Source organism: Symphalangus syndactylus, chromosome 10 (genome assembly GCF_028878055.3).
Source record: "Symphalangus syndactylus isolate Jambi chromosome 10, NHGRI_mSymSyn1-v2.1_pri, whole genome shotgun sequence".
In the NCBI taxonomy this organism is placed as follows: Eukaryota; Metazoa; Chordata; class Mammalia; order Primates; family Hylobatidae; genus Symphalangus; species Symphalangus syndactylus.
The window spans coordinates 66,119,354-66,146,205 of NC_072432.2; the positions used below are offsets into that span (position 1 = coordinate 66,119,354).

General features: G+C 37.8%; 1 protein-coding gene across 1 annotated transcript; it reads right to left on the reverse strand.

Moving 5' to 3' along the window:
• Positions 1 to 4,844: 4,844 nt before the first annotated feature.
• NPFFR2 (neuropeptide FF receptor 2) lies at positions 4,845 to 23,134 on the reverse strand. The gene is made up of 3 exons (XM_055297375.2): positions 22,807 to 23,134; positions 14,695 to 14,794; positions 4,845 to 5,595 (listed from the first exon to the last, which is right to left on the reverse strand). Exons 1-3 carry the CDS (start codon positions 23,132 to 23,134, stop codon positions 4,845 to 4,847), a joined length of 1,179 nt encoding a protein of 392 aa, XP_055153350.1.
• Positions 23,135 to 26,852: the final 3,718 nt, after the last annotated feature.

The following is a 26,852-nucleotide window of genomic DNA, read 5'->3' on the forward strand; positions in this document are numbered from 1 at the left end:
GCAGGAAGAACACAGGTGCACAACACAGAAGCAGCAAAGGGCTTGGCCGACGTCAGAGGAAGAGACAGACAGTCTGTGTGAATGATGAGTGTTGAGTTCAAGATGAGGTTAAGAGGTAGGCAAGGACAGAAAAAGTAAATGTATGTAAGCCTAGGAGTTTGTTTCTTTCCTAATTTGAAAGGAAACTATTGATGGCTTTGAAATGAGAAAGTGACATCTAACTTGTTTTTAAAAAAGATTGTTCTGCCTGTTATTGAAGGTGCTATGCCTTAAATACAAAAATGTATAGCAATGAATAAAAATACAAAAAGAAACAAAAAATGCACAGGGAAAATGACCAAAGAATAGGAAGAGGAAGGACTATAAATTAGTAAGAGACAGAGCAATGTTCAACTACACTAGTAATCAAAACAACAAATTTAACTGATTTTTCACATATTAAAGTGGCAGAGTTGAAGACAAACTTACGTGTTAAGGATACTGTGAGATGATCAACCACAAAACTGGAATTTTGTATTAATAGTTTTAAAAATAACTTATGGTACATATCAAAAGTATTACAAAAAATGCTCTTCCTAGCAATTTTCCTGCTAGGAATCTACTTTAGGAAATAATCATTCTTGGCAAATATTCATACAGGGTGCTGAAGTAAGTGTTAGTTGAAATAGATGTTTTCAGTGTGTTTTTTTTCTTCTTACTAGAGGGATTATGTGTAATTTTATCCTCTTCTTTGTACTATTCTGTGTTTCTCACAAATTCTACAAGTAGCCCAGGTATTATTTTACAATCAGAAAAATGGCGATTGAAGAAGTGGTTAAGAGGCAGTGCAAAATAAGTTCATCATAACACACAGATGATATGATATAGAGGGAAAAAATAACGTTTTGGAATTAGATGTTTCTGAGTTACAAACTTGTTTGTACCACTTTCAAGCTTCATGACTTTGGGTAAACCAGCTTCTCTTAGACTTGGTATTCTCATCTGTAAAATGGGAATAATACATACCTTGGAGTGCTCTAGTGAGGGTTATCAAACGTAAAATATAACCTATCATGGGCTTGAGACTCTTATAACTACTACTCCTATTAATACTTTTCACTATCATTCAGACAGCAACAATCATTTAGCCTTTGCTAAGTTATAGTTTCTCTGCTTTTTATTATACAGACTTCCCCCTATCATTTAATACTCACAGCAGACCAGGAGGAAGGAGCTATTGTTATTCCCATATTACAGATGAGAAAATTCAGGCATAGGAAATTTGTTTGTACAAAGCACTAAGTTATTAGGTAGCAAATCATGTATGACTATATAACCTAAATCTTAGTGACTATGCATGTTCAAGACATTTTAGCTTTCTTTATCTGTTATTTTGTTGTTTCAATTTGTAGAAAAGCTCTCCTTTTTCTGTAACAGGTGTACTAGAATCTGCATGCAAAATTCTACTTGTTCAGAATTAGACATTCCTCTTAAGCAACATGACAGATGGTTTTTGCCTGTGGCAATTATCTAGCATATATGTATCTACTGCCTATTACTGTGATCCACACTGTAGGGGATCTAAAGATGGGAAAGGCCTAATTCATCATGCCCTTAAGAAATTTATATTCTAGTTGCAAGCACAAGACAAAGCAATTACAAGTTAGGTTGTCATATATAAGAGGTACATAGTACTTAGAAAAGAGTAACAATCTCTGCTGTAAGAATGCAGACTTCTGAGAGAAGTGGCTTTTTAACAGAACTTGGACAAAACATAGACAGTCAAATAAGGGAGTAAAGCAGTGAATAAGTAATAAATGAGAAAAAAACACAACAATCTAGGTTGACCATTTCTGACTTGAGTTTGGAAAACAATTTGTGTGAGAGATATAACCAGGAGATGAGGGCCAGTCCATGGTGGGCTTTTAAAATGCACATCTTTTAAGAGGCAGAGAGCCTATTATAAAAAAAGAGACAGCTATTATAAAAAAATATAATAGACTCCCAGAGACTTACTTATATTTGTCAAACTATTTATTAATGAAAGAAAGCAAATTAGTCCTCCAGTTCAGGAAGATGCCTTTGCCAACAATAGAAACAATTAAAAGATGCAAGACTGAACGTCAGGATAAGATGCAGTAAGGAGAGTTTTGTAACCATTAGGGAAGATGAAACAGCGAATAGAAGGTGATAAAAGCAGGCAGATGAATGGGAGGACATGCAATTTAGTGATAATGAGTTTCAAGTGCTGATAGAATATGTATCTGTGTGAGGAGGCCCATAAGAAAGCGATAGTCTATATCAAAATAATCTTCTATGCCTGAGTGCACTGACTGTAAATAGTATTTCAGTAAATCAAGATAAAAGAATATATGGTTAAATTCTATACCTACAACTTTTAAGAGTTGCCCTTCATAATTGCAGGAAATAACACTCGTATATTCAAATAACACATAGCTCAATTCAAATAAAAACTCAACAGTTGGCTGGGAGTGGTGGCTCACACCTATAATCCCAGCACTTTGGGAGGCCAAGGTGGGTGGATCACCCGAAATCAGGAGTTCAAGACCAGCCTGGCCAACATGGTGAAACCCTGTCTCTACTAAAAATATGCAAAAATTAGGCCAGGTGCTGTGGCTCACGCCTGTAATCCCAGCACTTTGGGAGGCCCAGGCGGGCTGATCACGCAGTCAGGAGATCGAGACCATCTTGGCTAACATGGTGAAACCCCGTCTCTACTAAAAATACAAAAAATTAGCCAGGCGTGGTGGCAGGCACCTGTAGTCCCAGCTACTTGGGAGGCTGAGGCAGGAGAATGGCATGAACCTGGGAGGTAGAGCTTGCAGTGAGCCGAGATCGCGCCACTGCACTCCAGCTTGGGCGACAGAGCGAGACTCCCTCTCAAAAAAAAAAAAAAAAAAAAAAAATGCAAAAATTAGCCAGGCGCAGTGGTGAGAACCTGTAATCCCAGCTACTGGGGAGGCTGAGGCAGGAGAATTCCTTAAACCTGGGAGGTGGAGGTTGCATTCAGCCGAGATCATACCACTGCACTCCAGCCTGGGCAACAGAGACAGACTTCATTAAAAAAACCCCAAAAAACTAAAACAAACAAATAAACAAAAAACTCTACAATTATTTCTCAAAAGACTAGAATGTGGAAAAGTTTTATTCCATTTAGTGTTGCTATAACGGAATTCTGAGGCTTTGTAATTTACAAAGAAAAGAGGTATATTTGGCTCACAATTGTGGTGACTGGAAAGTTTAAGCGCATGGCACTGGCATCAGCTTGGCTTCTGGTGAGGGCCATGTCCTGTGTTACAACGTGGCAGAGAAGCAGAAAAGTGAGCAGGCTTGTCCAAAGAGACAAAACATGAGAAGAATCTTGCTTTACAACAACCCACTTTTGCCATAATGAATCCAGTTTCAGAAGAGTGAGAACTCACTCCTGTGAAATGACATTAATCTATTAATAAGGGTGGCGCCTCCATGATCTGATCACCTCCCTCTAGGTTCCAGCTTCCCACACTGCCACGCTGGGAATCAAATTTTACCATGAGTTTTGATGGAGACAAACCACATCCAAACCATAGCAAATGCTTTTAGTTTGAACCACAAAAATGACTGAAAAAAGTAAAATAGCTTCACTTCTAGAAATTTATTTTTATTTGCCAAACTGTTTATTTTGTTATAATTTCCAATTTTCTAGAGATTTACCTCATCCTAGAATAAAAGCTAACATTGACAACCATTATCATTAGATAATTCTAACATAGCTGAATCCAGCTGTTGTCAATTCTTTTTTAAACAATAATACTAATTTACTAAGCCCAGGGTGCTGCATTTGAATGTGCTCAGTAGAAGATTTGAAATAATTGTTCCTGTTCTCTATGTGAGAGTTTTAGGATAATTGTTAAATATCTATGATTAAACACTTCAGAGAAAGGTGCTGTTTTTCTGCTAACTGCTGCATTATTAAAGGGTTTGCTTCTTTACATCAGAGATTCTGTTAGAAAAAGGGATCAAGCTGGGGTCCTCAATCAGCTCTGTAACAAATGTGTGTTCAACTAGGGCATAAACTTCACTTATGAAAATATGAAAACGCCAACAAAAACTCCTTTGTAACTCTTTTTAGAAAATCAACTTTTAAATATAAAGAAACATGTGTCCCTTTATTTGCTACTACAGAAAGTGAGGGCCTCTGTGATATAATTACCCATGGACCTATAATATCTTGCCTTTGTAGATTAACCCAAATGAAGTAATGGAAATGAGAAAAACAACAGCAGAGAATTTCATGTGATGGAATGTATTTCTTAGAAAACCAAGTACAGTTTAAAAACATAAGCAGAGTAGTAGTCTCGTAGTCTAAAATGTTAAATCCAAAATCAAAGGAGAAATTTATGAAATCTAGGTTCATGCAAAGCACTGCTCATCATCACCATTTGGGGAAAACACACACACACATGCGTGCACACGCGCAGGCTTGATTTGACGCATACACAAATGGTTAAGTTGGGAAAGATGAGGCTTTGTAAAGTGTTCTCTAGAAATGTATTTATTCATGAAAACATGTCTGAGTCACTCTACGTATTTTTATACAACATAAGATTGTTTATGATCTTATGACCATTTTTGTTTATTTTTATTTTTTTGCCAGAGAGGGCTTTCAGTAAATGTTTTATGTAGAATATTCTTTGAAAAATTTAAGTGCAGAGCCACAAAAAGCAATGGTATTTAAATATATAATGCATAGTAGAGTTAGGACTATCACACTAGCTCTTTTTAAATCTCACTGCTGTTAGTAGCTTCTTTTAATCTTCCATCACTAATTCCTGTTGGGGTTTTTCAGCACTTTTCCTATAAAGCTAGTTTTCCCCATGAGGGTTTTGAAATGTAGATTCCTGGACAAGCTGATTAGATGTGTTTATGAGCACGTGGCTTTTAGCTTTTAGGGCATAAGCTTCCATAGGCTTTGCTCCTTTTTGGCAGAGCTGGAGCTGGAAAGCTTCTTGGAAACCACGGCGGAAATTCTCATTGAAGAAACCGTAAATGATGGGATTGACACTGCTGTTGCCGAATGCCAGCCAGTGTGCGAAAGGGTAGATGTAGATATTGATGATCTGCAGTTCATTTGGAGAAAGGTCAGCATAGTCTGAGAGCATCATTAGAGTCCACAGGGGCAGCCATGAGAGAATAAAAAGCAGGGCCACAATCAGGAGCATCTTAATGACCTTCTGCTTCTTCTTGGACACCACGTGCCACTGCTCCTGGTTTTGCCTGCCTGTGTGAGGAACTGCAGCCCTGAAGAGTGAAATTCCAATCCTTCCATACATGATGACAGTGATGGAGAGGGGAGCCAGGTAGATGTTGGCAAACAGTACAGTAGCGTAGATCTTCCTCATTTCCTGATTTGGCCAGTCTTCCCGGCACCAGTAGACTGGACTGGTTTTATTCTGCGAGTTGAGTCTCACTCGGTAATATTTTTCTTCTTGCACATGTAACATTACTGCAGATGGAGACATAATGGTGACAGCTAGGACCCAGATGATCATAATAATGACAAATGCTGTCTTGATAGTGAGCTTTGGCTTAAAAGGGTAGACCACACACCGGAACCTGCAATTAAAGACAAATATAAATGAGGCACTGCTTCATCACTTCTGACCAAGTCATACACCAAATTTATTTATGTAGTTACAGGCCTCTCACCCCACAGTCCCCTCAAAAATATAGAAAGTTACCATTTGTAGTAGAAAGCCATGCATTGTCATTTTCTGCAATTGATACGAGATAAATTTTAATTCAAAATTTGAACAAATGGAGTATAGCAGACACTAGTAATAATTAAAAGTAATAATGAACATGAATGCCTAAAACTCTTTCAGACTCTGTTCCATTAATTTGCATGGACCATCTCTTTAAGCCTCCTTGCTTAAAAGATAGGAAAACACACTTGGAAAATGTAAAAATCCTACCAATAATTACACAGGATTTTAACACAAGTAGTTTGGCTTCAGAGCTCAAACTCAACCTCTACAATGTCCTCTTTAGATAGGTAGCTCTGTTAGGCTGTGGTAGACTGCTAATCTGTAGCAATCAATGAACCTTTTATCCCTCAGGCTCTTGTGTGGTCCCCTACGCATTATGTGTAACTTGCTTTGACCAATAGGATATTAGCAAACATGATGCAAGCAGAAGCTTTTTATACGCTTGCATATGGGGCAGGTCCTTCTGGAATGCTTCCTCTTAAAATCCAGCCTTCAATTTCCAAGAAACTTGAATTAGATGAAAAGCATGTAGAGAAAGATTCTGGGAGATAAGAGCTTAGCCATTTTGGATGTTCCAGCCCCAGTTTAGCTCCCAGAATAATGCTGCAACAGGAGTGATTCCAGTTATAACACATGGAGCAGGAGGGTGAACAAAGATGTGCCCAGTTAACCCACAAAATCGTGAGATGTAATAAACCAATATTGTTTGAAGCCACGAAGTGTTTTGCTGATTTGCTTTACAGCTGTAAAAATCTGAGAGTATTCATTGAGTTCTGATTATGAGACTTCCTAACATTCTATGTCCTGTGGTGAGTACAAAAATTCAGCATCAGTATGTAGAGTAAGCCTGATTCATTTTACTATGATTTTGATATTGTGGGTCTTGTTATTATTATTGAATTTCATTATGTTAGTCATAAGATAATCATACTATTATGCAACTGTGTAACATTTTATATTTTTTCAAAGTAACTATTACCTATTTAATCTTTGATTTTTATGACTCCATAAAACCGAAATGTTATGAAAATTGTTACATTCCAGATCTGTAGACAAGAAAATGTAGAGCTTTAAGTGGCTGAGCAGCAACTCCAAATTAACTCATCTAACTTATCTTCATAGAATGACTAGTTAGCTTGGGCTTTGACTGCTCTGCTGTCATTCATTATAACTCCTTCATGTGTAAGATCTTCTCTCTTCACCTTCAAGTGTTCTTCCAGTCTTCTAATCCCAGAATCCTCCCATTCACCTGCCCTGAAATTATGGGTAATTTCAAAGACACAAACTTATGCTCTTTTCGAATACCAACTAATATGGTTTTGGATATTATTGTTTCATTTACTTATTAAACAAATATATAAGTACATATATTGACATATGAGATAAATTTTAACTCAAAATTTGAATAAATGGAGTATAGCAAACACTGTTAACAATAAAAGTAATAATGAGCAAATATAAAAGTACATATGTATATCTGTACATATATATACTTATATATTTGTATTTATAACAAATATATGTACTTACATATTTGTTTAATAAATGTACATATATGAGTATATATACTTATATATTTGTACACATACATATATATGTGTTTGTGTGTATATTTTCAGGAAGGCAAAGATGAATAAGACAGAGAATAGTCCCTGCTGAGAAATAGACAATGGAAATATAAAAATATTAAAAACTATATAATAATTACTAAAATTCTGCTAAAAAGTTTGGACTTCATTTAAAGAGCAATGGGGATTCATTGAAGGATTTACATGGTAAAAGGCAGGATCATTTTTACAATTTAAGAAGCTTATTTGGGCTGCTATGAGAAAAAAATAAATTGGAGGTTGGATTCCTGAAGCCCTAAGGCCAGTTAGAAAACAATCTCAGTATTCCAAGTGACAAAAGGACAGTGGCCTGGTTTAGAACTAGTTAGCACTCAGAAATAATAGAATTTGGAGAGTGACAGCAAAGTTGACAGAAAGGAGATTCAAGGATAAAGCTCAGGTTTTTTGTTTGAATTGAGTGAGTGGTCCTGCCATTCATTGATTTGGGGAGCATGAGAAAAAAAGCTGCCTTTTATTTTGTTTGTGTATGGTGTGGGGCTTGGAATAATGAGTTCAGCTCTGGGCATGTTTAATTTAAGGTGCCTTTTGTTGAATGTGCAGTTGAAGTTGTACAGTAGGTGCTTTGGAATGTAACTGTAAAATTCAGGCAAAGGATTTAGTCAGGAGAAATCAGCTTGGAAGTTTTTTTAGTTTGGTTTCCTGCAAAAGCTAGCCCTGAAAAGAAAGCATTTGAGTGCAAGTGCAGGAAATAAAGATGTGGTAGTTTTAAAACATTTCCAAGTTCTTTGACATTGCTTCCAAATTCTATTCCCTTTTCCTTGGCTAAAGATTGGTGACTCAATCTCATGAATAGAATGCAACAAAAATGATACCACATCATGATTTTTGCTGGCATTCTCTTCTGAGACACAGACTGTCAGAGCCCTGAACTGACATATAAGAAGTCCAGGTACCTTAAAGTAGCCTTGCTGGAGAGACCATTTGGAGAGACCAATAGAGACAAAGCTCTCTTAGCCCCCACATATTCAAGTCTCCCTGGACTAGGTACCAACATGAGAGTGAAAGAAGGTTCAGCCCTAACCTTGAAGCTGCTCCACCTGACATCAAGTAGAACAGAGACAAGCTGTACTTTCTAAATCTGTACATATCACAGATTATGACATAATAAATATTGCTGTCATTTTAACTCACTACATGGTTTGATTTGGGGGTGGTTCATTATATATCAATAGATAACTGAAAGTATAGAGAAGTCATTCATTAATGAGAAAGTAGGTAGTGAGGGATGTGAATCAAACTATTTGTTGCAGAATTATGCAACCCAAGGGGAGAAAATGGTGAGTACATCAACTCTCATGAGATTTTAGTTGAGGGCTATTGCTAGGGGTATTAATTGTCTGGCATTTCTTTTTCTTTTTTTTTTTTTTGAGACGGAGTCTCTCTCTGTCGCCCAGGCTGGAGTGCAGTGGCACAATCTCGGCTCACTGCAAGCTCCGCCTCCTGGGTTCACGCCATTTTCCTGCCTCAGCCTCTCCGAGTAGCTGGGACTACAGGCGCCCGCCACCACGCCCGGCTAATTTTTTTTTTTGTATTTTTAGTAGAGACGGGGTTTCACCGTGGTCTTGATCTCCTGACCTCATGATCCGCCCGCCTCGGCCTCCCAAAGTGCTGGGATTACAAGCTTGAGCCACCGTGCCTGGCCGTCTGGCATTTCTTGTCTGTTCTGCTTAGGAACTGAGATTTTGCACAATTTGGATTTGAGATACAGAGATGAAGATACTGGCAGTTGGATGTAAGACAGAACCCACTGAAAGTTTAAGAGATCTGGCAGAGCACTGAGAGTCTCTGCTATGAAAGTGTGATGGCGAATCTATCGACTTGACTGGGCCAAGGGGTGCCGAGATTGAATCTTATTTCTGGATGCACCTATAAAAGTGTTTCTAGATAAGATTAGCATCTTAATCAATGGATTCGGTAAAGTGGATTGCCCTCCCAGCGTAGGGAGGCATCATCCAGTCCTTTGAGGGCCTGAATAGAACAAGAAGTTGAGGAAGGAGGAATTTGCCTCCTTTTTTCCCTGCTTCAGTGCTTGAGCTAGGACATCTCATATCATCTTCTCCTGCCCACAGGATGCAATTTACACAAATGGCCAATTGCACAATTGGCTATCCCTAGTTCTCAGGCTTTGGAACTTGGACTGAATAATATCACTGGCTTTCTGAGGTCTCCAATTTACAGGCAGCATATTCTGAGATTTCTCAGTTTTCATAATTACGTGAGCCAATTTCTCATAATAAATCTCTCTCTTTGTGGACAAATGTACCACTTCACCTTCCTTGTTCCAGCTGAACTACCTCTCTGCACTTCTCTGAACAAGTGCCTTCTATTTCAATGCCATAAGTATATATTTGTCTTAAGGGATGCCCTTTTCCCAGTTTCTTCTAAGGGTGAATTTCTGACTCCTCAAGGAATCAGAAGGTCTCACTTCTTTTGTGAATCCACCACTCCCTGTCCTCTTAGGTAGAATTGATTATTATCTCTTTTGCATAGCTGCCAAACACTGGTCCCCTATTAGAAAGCATTATTTGTAAATATTTGTTAATGACTTTGCCTGCTCTGCTAGATTGTAGCCTTCCTGAGGCAGGACTTCTAATTTGTTTTAGATGTTACCAATCCAGCCCAGTATCTGGCACATCATAAATGCTCAACAACATGTGTCAATGAATGAATGGATGAATGATTTTCAATCTTAAAATCTAGATAAAATTTCAGATTTATTTTAGCTCATTTGCATTTCTGATGTTAGAAACGTCTATATTGTAGTGTGAAAAATAGGGAAATTTTACCATCTCCAATTATTTATTTTTAAAGTATGGAAAATTCAATAGTTTCATTTTCTTATTACTGAAACTTTAGTAAGTATGTTGCTCTTAAAGAGGTAGATATTCTCAGTTCCTTTCCAAAATGGCAGGATAGGAACAGCTCTGGTCTGCAACTCCCAGCGTGATAGGCACAGAAGATGGATTATTTCTGCATTTCCACCTGAGGTTCCTGGTTCATCTCACTGGGACTGGTTGGACAGTGGGTGCAGCCCACTGAGGGTGAGCCAAAGCAGGGCGGGGCATTGCCTCAGCTGGGAAGTGCAAGGGGTTGGGGGATTTCCCTTTCCTAGACAAGGGAAGCCATGACAGACTGTACCTGGAAAATCGGGACACTCTTGCCCAATGACAGGATCAAATTCAAATATAACACTATTAACTTTAAATGTAAATGGGATAAATGCCCCAATTAAAAGACACAGACTGGCAAATTGGATAGAGTCAATATCCATCACTGTGCCGTATTCAGGAGACGCATCTCACATGCAGAGACACACATAGAATCAAAAGAAAGGGATGGAGGAAGATCTACCAAGAAAATGGAAAGCAAAAAAAGGCAGGGGTTGCAACCCTAGTCTCTGATAAAACAGACGTTAAACCAACAAAGATCAAAAGAGACAAAGAAGGCCATTACATAATGGTAAAGGGATCAATTCAGCAAGAAGAAATAACGATCCTAAACATATATGCACCCAATACAGGAGCACCCAGATGCATAAAGCAAGTCCTTAGAGACCTACAAAGTGACTTAGACTCCCACACAATAATAATGGGAGGCTTTAACACCCCACTGTCAATATTAGACAGATCAATGAGATAGAAGGTTAACAATGATATCCAGGACTTGAACTCAGCTTTGCACCAAGCGGACCTAATAGACATCTACAGAACTCTCCATCCAAAATCAACAGAATACACATTCTTCTAAGCATGATATCACACTTATTACAAAATTGACCACATAGTTGGAAGTAAAGCACTCCTCAGCAAATGTAAAAGAACAGAAATCACAACAAACTGTCTTTCAGACCACAATCAAATTAGAACTCAGGATTAAGAAACTCACTCACTCAAAACAGCACAACTGTATGGAAACTGAACAACCTGCTCCTGCATGACTACTGGGTACATAATGAAATGAAGGCAGAAATAAAGATGTTCTTTGATACCAATGAGAACAAAGATACAACATACCAGAATCTCTGGGACACATTTAAAACAGTGTGTAGAGGGAAATTTATAGCACTAAATGCCCACAAGAGAAGCAGGAAAGATCTAAAATCAACACCCTAACATCATAATTAAAAGAACTAGAGAAGCAGGAGGAAACTAATTCAAAAGCCAGCAGAAGGCAAGAAATAACTAAGATCAGAGTAGAACTGCAGGAGATAGAGATACAAAAAACTCTTCAAAAAATCAATGAATCCAGGAGCAGGTTGTTTGAAAAGATCAACAAAATTGATAGACTGCTAGCAAGACTAGTAAAGAAGAAAAGAGAGAAGAATCAAATAGATGCAATGAAAAATGATAAAGTGGATATCACCACCAATCCCACAGAAATACAAACTACCATCAGAGAATACTATCAACACCTCTGCTCAAACTAAAAAATCTAGAAGAAATAGATAAATTCCTCAACACATACACCCTCCCAAGACTAAACCAGGAAGAAGTTGAATCGCTGAATACATCAATAACAGGCTCTGAAATCGAGGCAATAATTAATAGCCTACCAACCAAAAAAAGTCCAGGGACAGATGGACTCACAGCTGAATTCTACCAGTGGTACAAAAAGGAGCTTGTACCATTCCTTCTGAAACTATTCCAATCAATAGAAAAAGAGGGAATTCTCCCTAACTCATTTTATGAGGCCAGCATCATCCTGATACCAAAGCCTGGCAGAGACGCAACCAAAAAACAGAACTTTGGAGCAATATCCCTGATGAATATCAATGCAAAAATCCTCAATAAAATACTGGCAAACTGAATCCAGCCACACATCATAAAGCTTATCCACCAAGATCAAGTTGGCGTCATCCCTGGGATGCAAGGTTGGTTCAAGGTACACAAATCAATACATGTAATCAATCACATAAACAGAACCAAAGACAAAACGACATGATTATCTCAATAGATGCAGAAAAGGCCTGCGACAAAATTCAACAGCCCTTCATGCTAAAAACTCTCAATAAACTAGGTATTGATGGGACGTATCTCAAAATAATAAGAGCTATTTATGACAAACCCACAGCCAGTATCATACTGAATGGGCAAAAACTGGAAGCATTCCCTTTGAAAACTGGCACAAGTCAGGGATGACCTCTCTCACCACTCCTATTCAACATAGTTTTGGAAGTTCTGGCCAAGTCAATCAGGCAAGAGAAAGAAATAAAGGGTATTCAATTAGGAAAAGAGGAAGTCAAACTGTCCCTGTTTGCAGATGACATGACTGCATATTTAGGAAACCCCATCATCTCAGCCCAAAATCTCCTTAAGCTGATAAGCAACTTCAACACAGTCTCAGGATACAAAATCAATGTGCAAAAATCACAAGCATTCCTATACACCAATAACAGACAAACAGAGAGCCAAATCATGAGTGGACTCCCATTCACAATTGCTGCAAAGAGAATAAAATACCTAGGAATCCAACTTACAAGGGATGTGAAGGACCTCTTCAAGTAGAACTACAAACCACTGCTCAACGAAATAAAAGAGGATACACACAAATGGAAGAACATTCATGCTCATGGATAGAAAGAATCAATATTGTGAAAATGACCATACTGCCCAAGGTAATTTATAGACTCAGTGCCATCCCCATCAAGCTACCATTGACTTTCTTCACAGAATTGGAAAAATCTACTTTAAAGTTCATATGGAACCAAAAAAAGAGCTTGCATGGCCAAGACAATCCTAAGCCAAAAGAACCAAGCTGGAGGCGTCATGCTACCCAACTTCAAACTATACTACAAGGCTACAGTAACCAAAACAGCATGGTACTGGCACCAAAACAGACATATAGACCAATGGAACAGAACAGAGGTCTGAGAAATAACACCACACATCTACATCCATCTGATTTTTGACAAAGCTGACAAAAACAAGCAATGAGGAAAGGATCCCTATTTAATAAATGGTGCTGGGAAAACTGGCTAGCCATATGTAGAAAGCTGAAACTGGATCCCTTCCTTACACCTTACACAAAAATTAATTCAAGATGGATTAAAGACTTAAATGTTAGACCTGAAACCATAAAAACCCTAGAAGAAAACCTAAGCAATACCATTCAGGACATAGGCATGGGCAAAGTCTTCATGACTAAAACAAAAAAGCAATGGCAACAAAAACCAAAATTGACAAATGGGATCTAATTAAACTAAAGAACTTCTGCACAGCAAAAGAAACTACCATCAGAGTGAACAGGCAACCTACAGAATGGGAGAAAATTTTTGCAATCTACCCATCTGACAAAGTGCTAATATACAGAATCTACAAAGAACTTAAACAAATTTACAAGAAAAAAACAAACAACCACATCAAAAAGTGGGCAAAGTATATGAACAGATACTTCTCAAAAGAAGACATTTGTGCAACCAACAGACATATGAAAAAATGATCATCATCACTGGTCATCAGAGAAATGCAAATCACAACCACAATGAGATACCATCTCACAGCAGTTAGAAAGGCCATCATTAAAAAGTCAGGAAACAACAGATGCTGGAGAGGGTGTGCAGAAATTGGAACACTTTTACACTGTTGGTGGGAGTGTAAACTAGTTCAGTCACTGGGGAAGACAGTGTGGCGATTCCTCAAGGACCTAGAACTAGAAATACCATTTGACCTGGCAATCCCATTACTGGGTATATACCCAAAGGATTATAAAGCATGCTACTCTAAAGACACATGCACACGTATGTTTATTGTGGCACTATTCACAATAGCAAAGACTTGGAACCAACCAAAATATCCTTCAATGATATACTGGATTAAGAAAATTGTGGCACATATACACCATGGAATACTATGCAGCCATAAAAAAGATGAGTTTACGTCCTTTACAGGGACATGGATGCAGCTGGAAACCATCATTCTGAGCAAACTATCAAAGGACAGAAAACCAAACACCACATGTTCTCACTCATAGATGGGAATAGAACAATGAGAACACTTGGACACAGGATGGGGAATATCACACATTGGGGCCTGCCATTGGGTGGGGGGCAGGGGCAGAGATAACATTAGGAGAAATACCTAATGTAAATGACGAGTTGATGGGTGCAGCACACCAACATGGCACATGTACACATATGGAAGAAACCTGCACGTTGTGCACATGTACCCTAGAACTTAAAGTATAATAATTTAAAAAAAGGGGTAGATATTGTGAATACAATTTGAAAAGATATGTCCAAATTTAGTAGGTTATATATTTTTCTGCTATACTAGTTGCAGACATGCCCATTTTTCTGGTTTCAGAGTTTGGTGCAGACTTACCTATCTACAGCAATTGCAACTAACGTAAAGACTGAAGCTGCGACAGATATTCCCTGAACCAATCCACTGATCTTGCACATCGTGTTTCCAAATGGCCATCCTGAAAGGAAAATGAAACAGTCTTTCAAAAGATCATATTTTCAAAATCTCACTGAAAATGAAAATAGAAAGTTGTGGAAACAAAGACTAATGTAACTGTTTTCCACATGATAGGCAGAGAACAATCAATGTTTCTCAGTATTTCCCCTAATATCTCCAGAGCTCTGTTTTTCAGTACACTAAAAATAACGTCAAAACTTACATAGTAGTTATCACATTCCAGGCACTATAAGTGGTCTCTGTCTATTAACATATCTAATCCTCACAACAAGCTTTTGAAGGCTTTGTTATTTTCCTCACAATATAGACGAGGTAACAAATAAACAAATATTACATACTTTGCCACAGCTAGTTAGGAGCATTTTAAGAATTTGAACCTGGGCAGTAAGACTCCAGAGTCTAAACCATTGACTCTGATACAATAATGCCCTTTAAATGAATAAACAGTCAAAATGTCGGTTTTCTAGTTTGGAAAGGCACCCCAAAATTATGAGGAATCAGGAGTTACATACAGAATAAAATGTATTTATTAATATAGAATGAAATGAGACACTTTACCCCAGAGACACATCCAGAATAAAGAGCACTTTGCATAAACAAAAATATTACTTTCCTACTAAACCTTAGCTAAAGTTTATAAAAGAAAATAATAAAATTATTGTAGTAGTTTGATATTCCAAACACCCATCTGCTATTACAGAAAAGGAACAATATTCTTCTCCTAGCAAATATTCTCATTTCTCAAAAGATGAATATTATGCATTTCTCAGAGTTTTGAAATTTATTTTATTAATTTTTCTGCAATTTATTTTCTGAAACAAAATATTCTTACCCATAAAGTATCTTTAAATAACCTAAATAATTCAAGTATATCTTTTAAAAGTCACCTATCCAGATCATATTAAAATAAATGCTTGAGTGACTCTAGTGAGTGGAAACCAAAAGAGAATATGTCTTTTTCAGTTCTAAAATGTGTTAGCTTATGATAGTATTATTTGTCAACAAAAATGCAAAAAAGTGTGTGTAGCCGTTGATTGAACATGGAATATTAAGCATATATTTTACCTTATCTCCCTCACACAATTCCACTGAAATGATAGGTGTAGGATAAAGCATAAATCCTTAGAAATTAAAGTGCCAGATACTACTAAATGTGGGTTGAGAAAACAACATGATTGGTGGAAATTATGTATAAATCCAATTAGATGCCACTGGCTTTTCCCCCATGTCGATAGAAGAATGGAAATTTACTCTCTGAGGAGGCAGAACCATAAGTACTCTAAACCCCGAGTCACCAGGTGCAGGGGTAATGAGTGCCACTGTGAGGCAGAAGGATTAAGCAAAGGTATATCGCTGCACTGCATGGCAATGTGGAATGTAACAGCCAGCCCTACATTCCTACGGCAGTACGTTAGAAAATCTCCTTCTGGAAAAAGTGACCTGTTCAATAACACTGATATGCAGATTTTCACAGTTGTAAATTTCCCAATGAGTAGTCCAGACTAATGAAGTGGACAGTGGTCCTAACCTTATCCTCCAGGCATGCAGAACTTCCAGGCAGCCATGCTATGCCTCACTCTGAAACACAAAAGCTAAGAAGCAGTTAACTAAATCTAGTCTTTTTTTTTCTGGTGTTGTTTTGTTTTGGTTTGGTTTGTTTGTTTCTTTGTTTTGAGACAGGGTGGAGTGCAGTGTTGTGATCATGGCTCACTGTAGCCTTAACCCCTGTGCTCACACCACCGCCCGGTCCCCAGGCTCAAGCCATCCTCCTACCTCCAGCTCCTGAGTAGCTGGGAATACAGGTGCAGTCCACCACACCAGTTGTTTTTTAAAAAATTTTTAGTAGAGATGGGGTCTCACTATGTTGCCCAGGCTGGTTTTGAACTCCTAGGCTCAAGTAATCCTCTCACCTTGGCCTCCCAAAGTGTTGAAATTACAGGCATGAGCCACTGCACCCAGCCTCAGAGCTAGTATATGATAGCACAACAGAGTGATTATAGTAAAGAATAATTTATTGTATATTTAGCAATAACTAAGAGTAGAATTGAAATGTCCTTAACACAAAGAAATGATAAATGCTTGAGGTGATGGATATCCCAAATGCCCTAATATGATTATTACCATAATATGATTATTACACATTGTATGCCTATATCAAAACATCATATGTATCCATAAATATACACATATGTACCCATATTAACTAAAAAAAACAAATTAAAACAATTTTTAAATGCAATGAAAAATAAGCAGTTAACACTAGGGAAACCTCAAACATAAAAGAAAAAGACTAATACACATAGGAAGAAAAATACTTATAGGAAAACCAAATTGAGTCAGACATCTGAAAAATAGAAAACAGAAAAAAAATTACTAATAACCCCAGAGATATAATGCACTTTGTCTGTGAAACATGTGCATGATACTGTTTGTGTCATGATACTGTTGTATCGTGATGGTAACTACAGAAATATGCAGAAAATAAAAATAGCTCAAAATATTTCAGATATGGTAACAGTATTGAGGAGTTCAACATAAAGTTTAAAAGAGAAAGTTGAGAAAATCTTTGAAAATAGAAGAATGAGACGCAAAAACTTAAAGTAAAAAGATGAAAAAAATTAAAAGAGCAATCCAGAATCTCTAATATCTGATTGAGATGAGTAGAAGAAAGAAAAACAGAAAAGAACTCCACAAGAAAATTCCCTAAGATTAAAGGCCACTCATTTTCAGATAGAAAAGCCAGAATTTATGTCCAGCACAATAAATACAAAATAAAAAGGCTTACTTCAAAGCATAGTTTCATGGAATTGAGAACATTAGGGATAAAGGGAAGTTCTAAAAGCTTTCCATAAGAAAACAAAATACAAATCATGGGCAAAAGAAGAAAGAATTAAATATCATATTTTTTCAGCTGTAATAGCATATTTTACAGCAGTAGCAATAGAGTAAATCCTTTGAAATTCTGACAGAAGAAATTTCCAACCTAGACTGCTTCATACAGCTAACTAATTAAGTGTGAGGGCAGAATAAAGATACTTGCAGACAAATAAGAGCTCAAACGTTTCATCTCAATAAACCATTTCTCAGAAAGGAATAAACCAAAAAAGCAGTGGGCATGGCATCCAGAAAATGGGATTGTACACAAAGAGAGGTGAAGAGAGTTGTTAGGGTATCAGTGAAGGGGTATCCCAGAGCAGAAGCTGCTCTGCCCTGAGAGTAATGTGTTCCTATAAAGACAAGAGAACAGAAAACACCAGGAAAGGTATATTTATAGATACCTGATATGTTTAAAGGTATTGACAAGAGAGTAACACCTCTGGAAGCGAATTTGAGGATACATTACTAATGGGTACACACCCAAACTAAGCAAATCAAAATATACCCTTAATAAATCTAGGAAAATGAAAAACATTTTATAAGAGAGAAATTGATACAACACTTTCCAAGGCTCAGCAGGGATAAGATATATGTAAAATAAGAATGTATATTCTGTAGGTTGATTCAAACAAAAATTATGATATAATTATACCAGGAGAATGTGAGAAGGCGAAGTGTATGAATGCATGTTTGTGCTGATGTGGTGAAAGTTGATGACAACTCAATTTACGTCTATGAGAGTTTGAAGAAAAAATATTGAAAACATGTTATTTAGAAATATAGTAGTAATTACAAAAAAAAAAAGCAAAAATTGCCGAAGGTGGCTGCCTCCTGAGAATGCAAACTAAGAGCTAAAGATGGGTAATTTTTATTTTTTATTTTTGTAGACAGAGTCTCGCTCTGTCACCCAGGCTGGAGTGCAGTGGCACAATCTCGGCTCACTGCAACCTCCGCCTCCAGGGTTCAAGCGATTATCATGCTTCAGCTTCCTGAGTGGCTGGAATTACAGGTGCATGCCACCATACCAGGCTAATTTTTGTATTTTTCGTAGACATGGAATTTCACCATGTTGGCCAGGCTGGTCTTGAATTCCTGGCCTCAAGTGATCTGTCTTGGCCTCCCAAAATGCTGGGATTACAGGTGTGAGCCACTCTGCCTGGCCAAGGATGGGTAATTTGTATGCAAGAACTTTAAAATAATTAATGTAATTTAAAATATGTATGGGAAAAAATACTGAGAGCACTTTTTGTTGGCAAAATAACTTCCCTAAAAGTCTCAGGATAAAAAAAATCAATGTACAAAAATCACTAGCATTCCTATAGATCCACAACAGTCAAGCTGAGAGTCAAATCAGGAACTCGATCTCATTCAAAATTTCCACAAACAGAATAAAATATCTAGGAATACAGCCAACTAGGGAGGTGAAAGATTTCTACAAGGAGAACTACAAAACATTGTTCAAAGAAATCCATGATGACACAAACAAATAGAAAAACACTCCATGCCCACGGATAGGAAGAATCAGTATCATGAAAATGGCCACACTGCCCAAAGCAATTTATAGATTCCATGCTATCCCTATTAAATTACCAATGACATTCTTTACAGAGCTAGAAAAATTATTTTAAAATTCATGTGGAACCAAAAAAGAGCCTGAATAGCCAAAGCAATACTAAGTAAAAAGAACAAAGCTGGAGGCATTATGCTACCCAACTTCAAACTATACCACAAGGCTATGGTAAAAAAAACAGCATGGTACTAGTACAAAAATAGACACATAGACCAATGGAACAGAATAGAGAACCCAGAAACAAGTCCATGCACCTACAAATATCTAACCTTCAACAAAGCTGACAAAAACAATGGGCAGGTAATGGGGAAAGGACTCCCTATTTAATAAATGGTGCTGGGATAACTGGCTAGCCATGTGCAGAAGATTGAAACCAGACCCCTTCCTTTTACCATGTACAAAAATTAACTCAAGATGGATTAAGGACTTAAAGGTAAAACCCAAAACTATGAAAACTCTGGAAGACAACTAGGCAATACCATTCTGGACATAGGAACAGGCAAAAATTTCACGAGGAAGACACCAAAAGCAATCACAACAAATGCAAAAATTTACAAATGGAATCTATTAATAATTAAACTAAAGAGCTTCCACATGACAAAAGAAAATATCAACAGAGTAAACAGACAACCTACATACTGAGAGAAAATTTTTGCAAACTTTGCATTTGGCTAAGGTTTAATATCCAGCATCTAAAAGGAACTTAAACAAATTTACAAAAAATAAACAACCCCATTAAAAAGTGGGCAAAGGACATGAACAGATATTTTTCAAAAGAAGACATACATGTGGCCAACAAACATATGAAAAAAAGCTCAACATCACTGAATATTAGAGAAATGCAAATAAAAACCACAATGGGATATCATCCCACACCAGTCAGAGTGGCTACTATTAAAAAGTCAAAAAATAACAGATGCTGGCAAAATTGTGGAGAAAAATGAACACTTTCACACTGTTGGTGGGAAATGTAAATGAGTTCAACCATTCTGGAGGACAATGTGACAATGCCTCAAAGACCTAAAGACAGAACTACCATTCAACCCAGCAATCCCAATACTAGGTATATACCCAGAGGAATATAAATTGTTCTATTATAAAGACACATGTATGTGTATGTTCATTGCAGCACTATTCACGATAGCAAAGACATGGAATCAATCTAAATACCCATCAATGGTAGATGAATAAAGAAAATGTGGTACATATACACCATGGAATACTATGTAGCCATAAGAAAGAATGAGCTCATGTCCTCTGAAGGAACATGGATGGAGCTGGAGGCCATTATCATCAGCAAACTAATGCGGGAACAGGAAACCAAATACTACATGTTACTACTTATACGTGGGAGCTAATGATGAGATAGAGGGGAATGACACATACTGGGGCCTATCAGAGGGTAGAGGGAGTAAGGACGAAGAGACTCAGGAAAAAAAAACCAATGGGTAATAGGCTTTATACCTGGGTGACAAAATAATCTGTACAACAAACCCCCATGACACAAGTTTACTTGTGTAATAAACTTGTACATGTATCCCTGAATTAAAAATAGAAGTCGAATTAAAAATAGAAGTTAAAAAAAAAACTTGTCTGAGAGCGATAACAATAATTTTTATCAATTTGTACACCCTCTTTTTGTTTAGCACAGTATCTTGATAATGTAACTGATACGGATGTGAGGCAAGGAAATGCTAGTTAGAAAAGGACGGAGTCCCTTGCAGGGACTCCACCCTCAAGCTTGGACCTTGTGACTCTAAGTGAGAACATGCAATCCTGTTTTCCCACCTGAACGTTGCCTTTTTCAAAATCACCCTGCCCTGCCACGCCCCCCATCCTATACCTATAAAAACCCCAGGTTCCAATGGCACAGCAGCAGAGTGGTGCGGCAGAGAAGGAGAGAAGACAAGAAGCGTCTGAACATCGAGAAAAAAAACAGCTGGGCATTGGAGACTATGGTTGGAGAGGAGTTCAGCCGGGGACCATCAATCATCTTCCCACTCCATCCCGGTTCCAGCTCTCTATCCTGCTGAGAGCCACTTCCACCGCTCAATAAAATCCTCCACATTCACCGCCCTTCAATTTGTTCATGCGACCTGATTCTTCCCGAATGCCAGACAGGAACTCAGGTACCAAGAGGGCAGGTGCAAAATACTGTCACCCTGACCCTCCACTGAGCTGGTTAACATTCAGCTGTCTGCTCTCTGGGGCTCCAGGGATCGCAGCCAACTTCTAGACACAACCGTGGGGCTGGTACAGGATTAGTTCCTGCTGGCACCCAAAAGCGCTTGCCCTAGCTCCTGCACCTGCTCACCTGCAAGCTACCCCTCCCACAAGGGGCTTGAGAGTTGCAGGTGGAGTAAGGGAGCCGCCCCTTCACCAGTCCCGAAAAGGGGTCAAGGGAACGGATTTTATCATATCCTCAATAAATTTTTTTTTAACGATAAACATCACAAAAAGTCAGATCTATGCAGTATGTGACTGACAGAACTGGTGCTCTGAACTCTCCCTGAGTCCCACTCCAGAGAAAGGAAGGAAACAGGAAAACTCCTAAGAGAAATCTCTTTTCCTATCTTTCAGTAAATGGATGCTGAATGCTATAAAAGTATATGAGCTTTGTTATGGCTCATGCTGTTCTAAATATATTTGATATTCTTTTGATTTTCTTTTTTATTACACAGATTTGGAATGTCAATAATGTTAGCACTGCTCTTTAATTAATACAACAAATACTTATTAAGCTGGTATTGTGTACAAAAAGTGTATTAGAAGCTGGAGATACATCTTTCCTGCACTTCAGGAGCATGTAAGGTAGTGCTAAACTACGAGTAAGGGAGCCACACCTTCACCAGTCCCTCGAAAGGGTGAAGGGAACAGTCCTTTCATCACGTCCTCGATAAAATTTTTTTAAATAATAAACATCACAAAAACTCAGATCTATGCAGTAAGGTAAAGTACTTCTCTGGGCCCAGAAGTACTATAGGGTGCTACCCTAAGCTTTACAATGTAAACTTACTTATGTTGCACACATAAACTACCAATTTTTGAAGAATCATTAAGATTGTTGCATCTTCTCTCAAAAACTCTAGCTAACCAAATGAGAGCCTAAATTTCTACTTATGTTAGATTGAAGACATTGCATTAACTCAAATCAGATGTGTCAGTTTTTTGGAGCTTACAGTTCTTAGTGATATTTCTATCATCTTATATGTGCCCTGAACTTTATTAAGAAAATTCAAAGGCTTCAGGTAAGACATACTAAATCCTATTTTCTCATGACCTCCAGTGAATACTCTATAAAAATAGCAGCCTCCACTTTCTCTTTCTATTATATCACTTTTACTTTCTTCCAGAATCATTCTCATTTCTCTAATTATATAACTATTTGTTTATTGTCCGTCTACTCCTTCAGAATGTAGATCCAATGAGGGCAGGTGCCTGGATCAGTTCCTGGAATTCCGTAAATATCTGTGAATAAATGAATGAATGAACAGCCCTGCCAATCGCTGTCGAAATATGGGACAAATATTTCATATTATCTTCGAGCTGCACAAAAGCCAACATACCTGCTATAATATTGTCCAGCAGTGTTATAGGCATGCAGAATATGCCAACTAGTAAATCACTTATGGCCAGGTTTAAGATGAAGAGATTAGTGACTGTGTGCATATGTTTGTTCCTCATTACAATAAAGCAAACCACAGTATTTCCCACCATGCACAAAAAGAATATCAGAAAGTAGGAAATAATGAAGATTGCTGCCACTTGAGGCTGGTGAAGATAGTAGTTCACGTAGGTAATATTAATATCTGAGTACAGATGATGCTTTGTGTCATTGACACTCCAGATGGGATGCCAGTTTTCTGAAGAGTTTGTGTCCCATTTCTCATTCATGATGAACCTTAACAAAGAAGAGACAGAAAAGAAAAACATAATTAGGAACCAGTAAAGCATAAATTCTGTGCCTGAGTTTAAGAGGAACACTTGTAAAATGCCATGGAAGTTTTATGGTCTTTCTATAATAATCTATAAGTTTTACATAAAAGTGAATTATAAATAAGGCACTCAAATTATTAGGATTTTAACCAAGAGCATTTGAAAATTCCAATTTGTGCCATAAGTAATGATTATTATTATATTTTATTTCTAATACACTCTATATTTCACTTCTTTCGGCATGCACTCTATCCATTTCCCTTGCCTTCCAAAACTCTACTCCAGGTATCATATCTTCCCTCTACCTCCAGGTATCATATTCTGTCAAGACCTACTTATTAATTTAAAGCTAACTCACATGACTCTAGCTTTCCTGATAATCTGAACAAGATACAATGTCTACATCTTTGAAACTTCTAAAGAAATAAGCTTCTTGTATTTGCCATATTCTGTTCTGACTCAATTAATTTAATATTATTATTTTTTTTGCAGGGGTTTCACTCTGTCACATGGACGGGAGTGCAGTGGCACCATCTCAGCTCACTGTAGCCTTGATCTCCAAGGTTTAAGTGATCCTCCTGCCTCAGCCCCACAAGTAGCTGAGACCACAGGTGCATGCCATCATGGCCAGCTGATTTTTGTATTTCTAGTAGAGATGGAGTTTTGCCATTTTGCCCAGTCTGGTCTTGAACTCTTGAGTTCAAGTGATCCACCCACCTCAGCTTCCCAAAATGCCAGGATTACAGGCATGAGCCGCCGCGCCTGGCCTGAATATTATTTTTAGATACTTTTCTATGCAGACACAGCCACCATATTGTGAGTCTCTTAATATAGGGCCAGGTTTCTTGTCTTGGTTTCATTTAGAGTATTTCTATTCATATACAATGTATCAAGAAATTATTTAGAATCTGTATGTCCTTTTTTTTTTTTTGAGATAGAGTCTTGCTCTGACGCCCTGGCTGGAGTGCAGTGGCGCGATCGCGGCTCACTACAAGCTCCGCCTCCCAGTTTACGCCATTCTCCTGACTCAGTCTTCTGAGTAGCTGGGACTACAGGTGCCCGCCACCATGCCTGGCTAATTTTTTTGTATTTTTCGTAGAGACGGGGTTTCACTTTGACCGTGTTAGCCAGCATGGTCTCGACCTCCTGACGTTGTGATCCGCCCGCCTCAGCCTCCCAAAGTGCTGGGATTACAGGCTTGAGCCACCGTGCCCGGCCTGTATGTCTTAATGTAGACAGCTTAATCAATCCTGTATGTCAGAGGTCCCCACAACTACCCCTAGGTATGGTGATTCACTAGAATGACTCACAGGACTCAGCATAATGTATTCACAGCTAATATATATTAAAGTGAAGGATGCAAAGCAAAATCAGGAATGGAAAAGGTACATGGGGTGAAGACTGCAGGAAATTAGGCATAAGCCTCATGCACCTAATCTCAGTGGAGTCACACAGAACATGCCTAATTCCTCCAGTAACAAACTGTGAAAACACATGTAAAGTGTTGTCAACCAGAGAAGCTCACTAGAGACTCAACACCCAGGGTTTTTCTTGGAGAATGATCAAGTGGGGATCTACTTCCTAGCATATATCAAAATTCCAGACTCCCAGATAGAAAGTAGATATTCAGCATAAACCATGTTGTTTGTACAAACAGTCTAGGCATAGTGAGCCACTCATCATTTAAGTAAACCTGTGTATCAGTACAGGAAGTGTTTATTACTTAAGTTCCCAGACCCCAACCAAGGGCCAACTTAGCAAGCAGGCTTTTCTAAGGGTAGCAGCCTCAGGCCTGCTTGTTATCTCTTTTCTACACACCTTGTTAATTAATTGAACAGAAGGTTATATCTGCCCATAAATGAAAATGAATTTGACAGTGGGCTTATAAAATTGACCTCCCCACACTGTTGGTGTGTTCCAGCAAAGAATTATAAATGACTGCTTGAAGCAGTGGACAAAAGTTTGAAACAGGATAGTTACATAGTCTGAAATTATCTACCCACAAAATACTTTATTAATTTCAAAGTTAAAATTGTAATTTTTCAGTGAAAAAACTGGGCAAATTCTACCTTAGTTAAATGATCCAAGATAACATTTTGGATAATGAGATGCAAATATATCATATGCTCCTTGATGTAATGCATGAGAATTCAATATCAGTTTAGCAATATTTTTGTCAAAAATGCATAATCTTATCCTGAGGAAATATCACAAAATTTCTAAATTAGAAAAATTCTATAAATGTAAAATATTTCAATATTAATCTACCTCAGAAATGAATGAATGTTTATTGTCCTTAGCTATAAAATTTAAACTTCCTACCACCTATGGTCAGCAGCATAATGGCTTCCCAAGTGCCTCTGTCCAAATTTCCGGAACTTCTGAATAGGTTAGGTTACGTGGCGGAGGGGAATTAAGGTTGCTAATTAGCTTATATTAAAATAGGATATCCTGGTTATATAGGTGGGCTTAATGTAATCGTGAGTCCTAAAAAGTGGAAGAGACACAGAAGCATCAGTATCAGAGCTATTCTAGGTGACACCAACTTGATGGGCCATTGCTGGCTTTAAAGATTGAAAAGGACCATGAGCCAAGGAATGCAGACAACCTCTAGAAGCTGGAAAAGAAAAGCAAGAAGACAGATTATTCTGTAGAGCCTTAAGAAAAAAAAGCAGCCTTGCCAACATCTTGATTTTAGCCTAGTGGAAACCATTCCAGACTTCTGGCCTTCAGAACTACAAGATAACAAATGTGTGCTATTTTAGACACTAAGTGTGACAACTTGGTACCGCACTAATAGGAAACCAATAGACCACCTATCCTTCCCCAATTTTTGTAGTATTACCTGAGATCTTTTCCTTGAACTTTCTATATACATAGTTGAGAGGTTGGAGGTTTTCTTTTCCACAATGGTTGAACTAATTTACACTTCCACCAACAGTGTAAAAGCGTTCCCTTTTCTCCACATGCTCTCCAGCATCTGTTGTTTCCTGACTTTTTAATGACTGCAATTCTAAGTGGCATGAGATGCTATCTCATTGTGGTTTTGATTTGCATTTCTCTAATGACCGGTGATGATGAGCTTTTTTTCCATATGTTTTTTGGCCTCATAAATGTCTTCTTTTGAGAAGTGTCTGTTCATATCCTTCACCCACTTTTGGATGGGGTTGTTTTTTCTGGTAAATTTGTTTAAATTCCTTGTAGATTCTGGATATTAGCCCTTTGTCAGATGGATAGATGGATAGATTGCAAAAATTTTCTCCCATTCTGTAGGTTGCCTGTTCCCTCTGATGGTAGTTTCTTTTGCTGTGCAGAAGCTCTTTAGTTTAATTAGATCCCATTTGTCAATTTTGGCTTTTGGTGCCATTGTTTTTGGTGTTTTAGTCATGAAGTCTTTGCCCGTGCCTATGTCCTGAATGGTATTGCCTAGGTTTTCTTCTAGGGTTTTTATGGTTTTAGCTCTTACATTGAAGTCTTTAATCTGTCTTGAGTTAATTTTTGTATAAGATGTAAGGAAGAGGTCCAGTTTTAGCTTTCTACATATAGCTAGCCAGTTTTCCCAGCACCATTTATTAAATAAGGAATCCTTTCCCCATTGCTCGTTTTTGTCAGGTTTGTCAAAGATCAGATGGTTGTAGATGTGTGGTATTATTTCTAAGGCCTCTATTCTGTTCCA

Excerpts from the sequence above, each read along its gene's own strand:
- NPFFR2 (XM_055297375.2), bottom strand. The coding sequence starts at position 23,134 with ATGAATGAGAAATGGGACACAAACTCTTCAGAAAACTGGCATCCCATC. Across the intron at positions 14,795-22,806 it reads GCTGGACAATATTATAGCAG|GATGGCCATTTGGAAACACG; the intron begins GTATGTTGGCTT and ends TTTTCCTTTCAG. Across the intron at positions 5,596-14,694 it reads GTTGCAATTGCTGTAGATAG|GTTCCGGTGTGTGGTCTACC; the intron begins GTAAGTCTGCAC and ends CTTTAATTGCAG.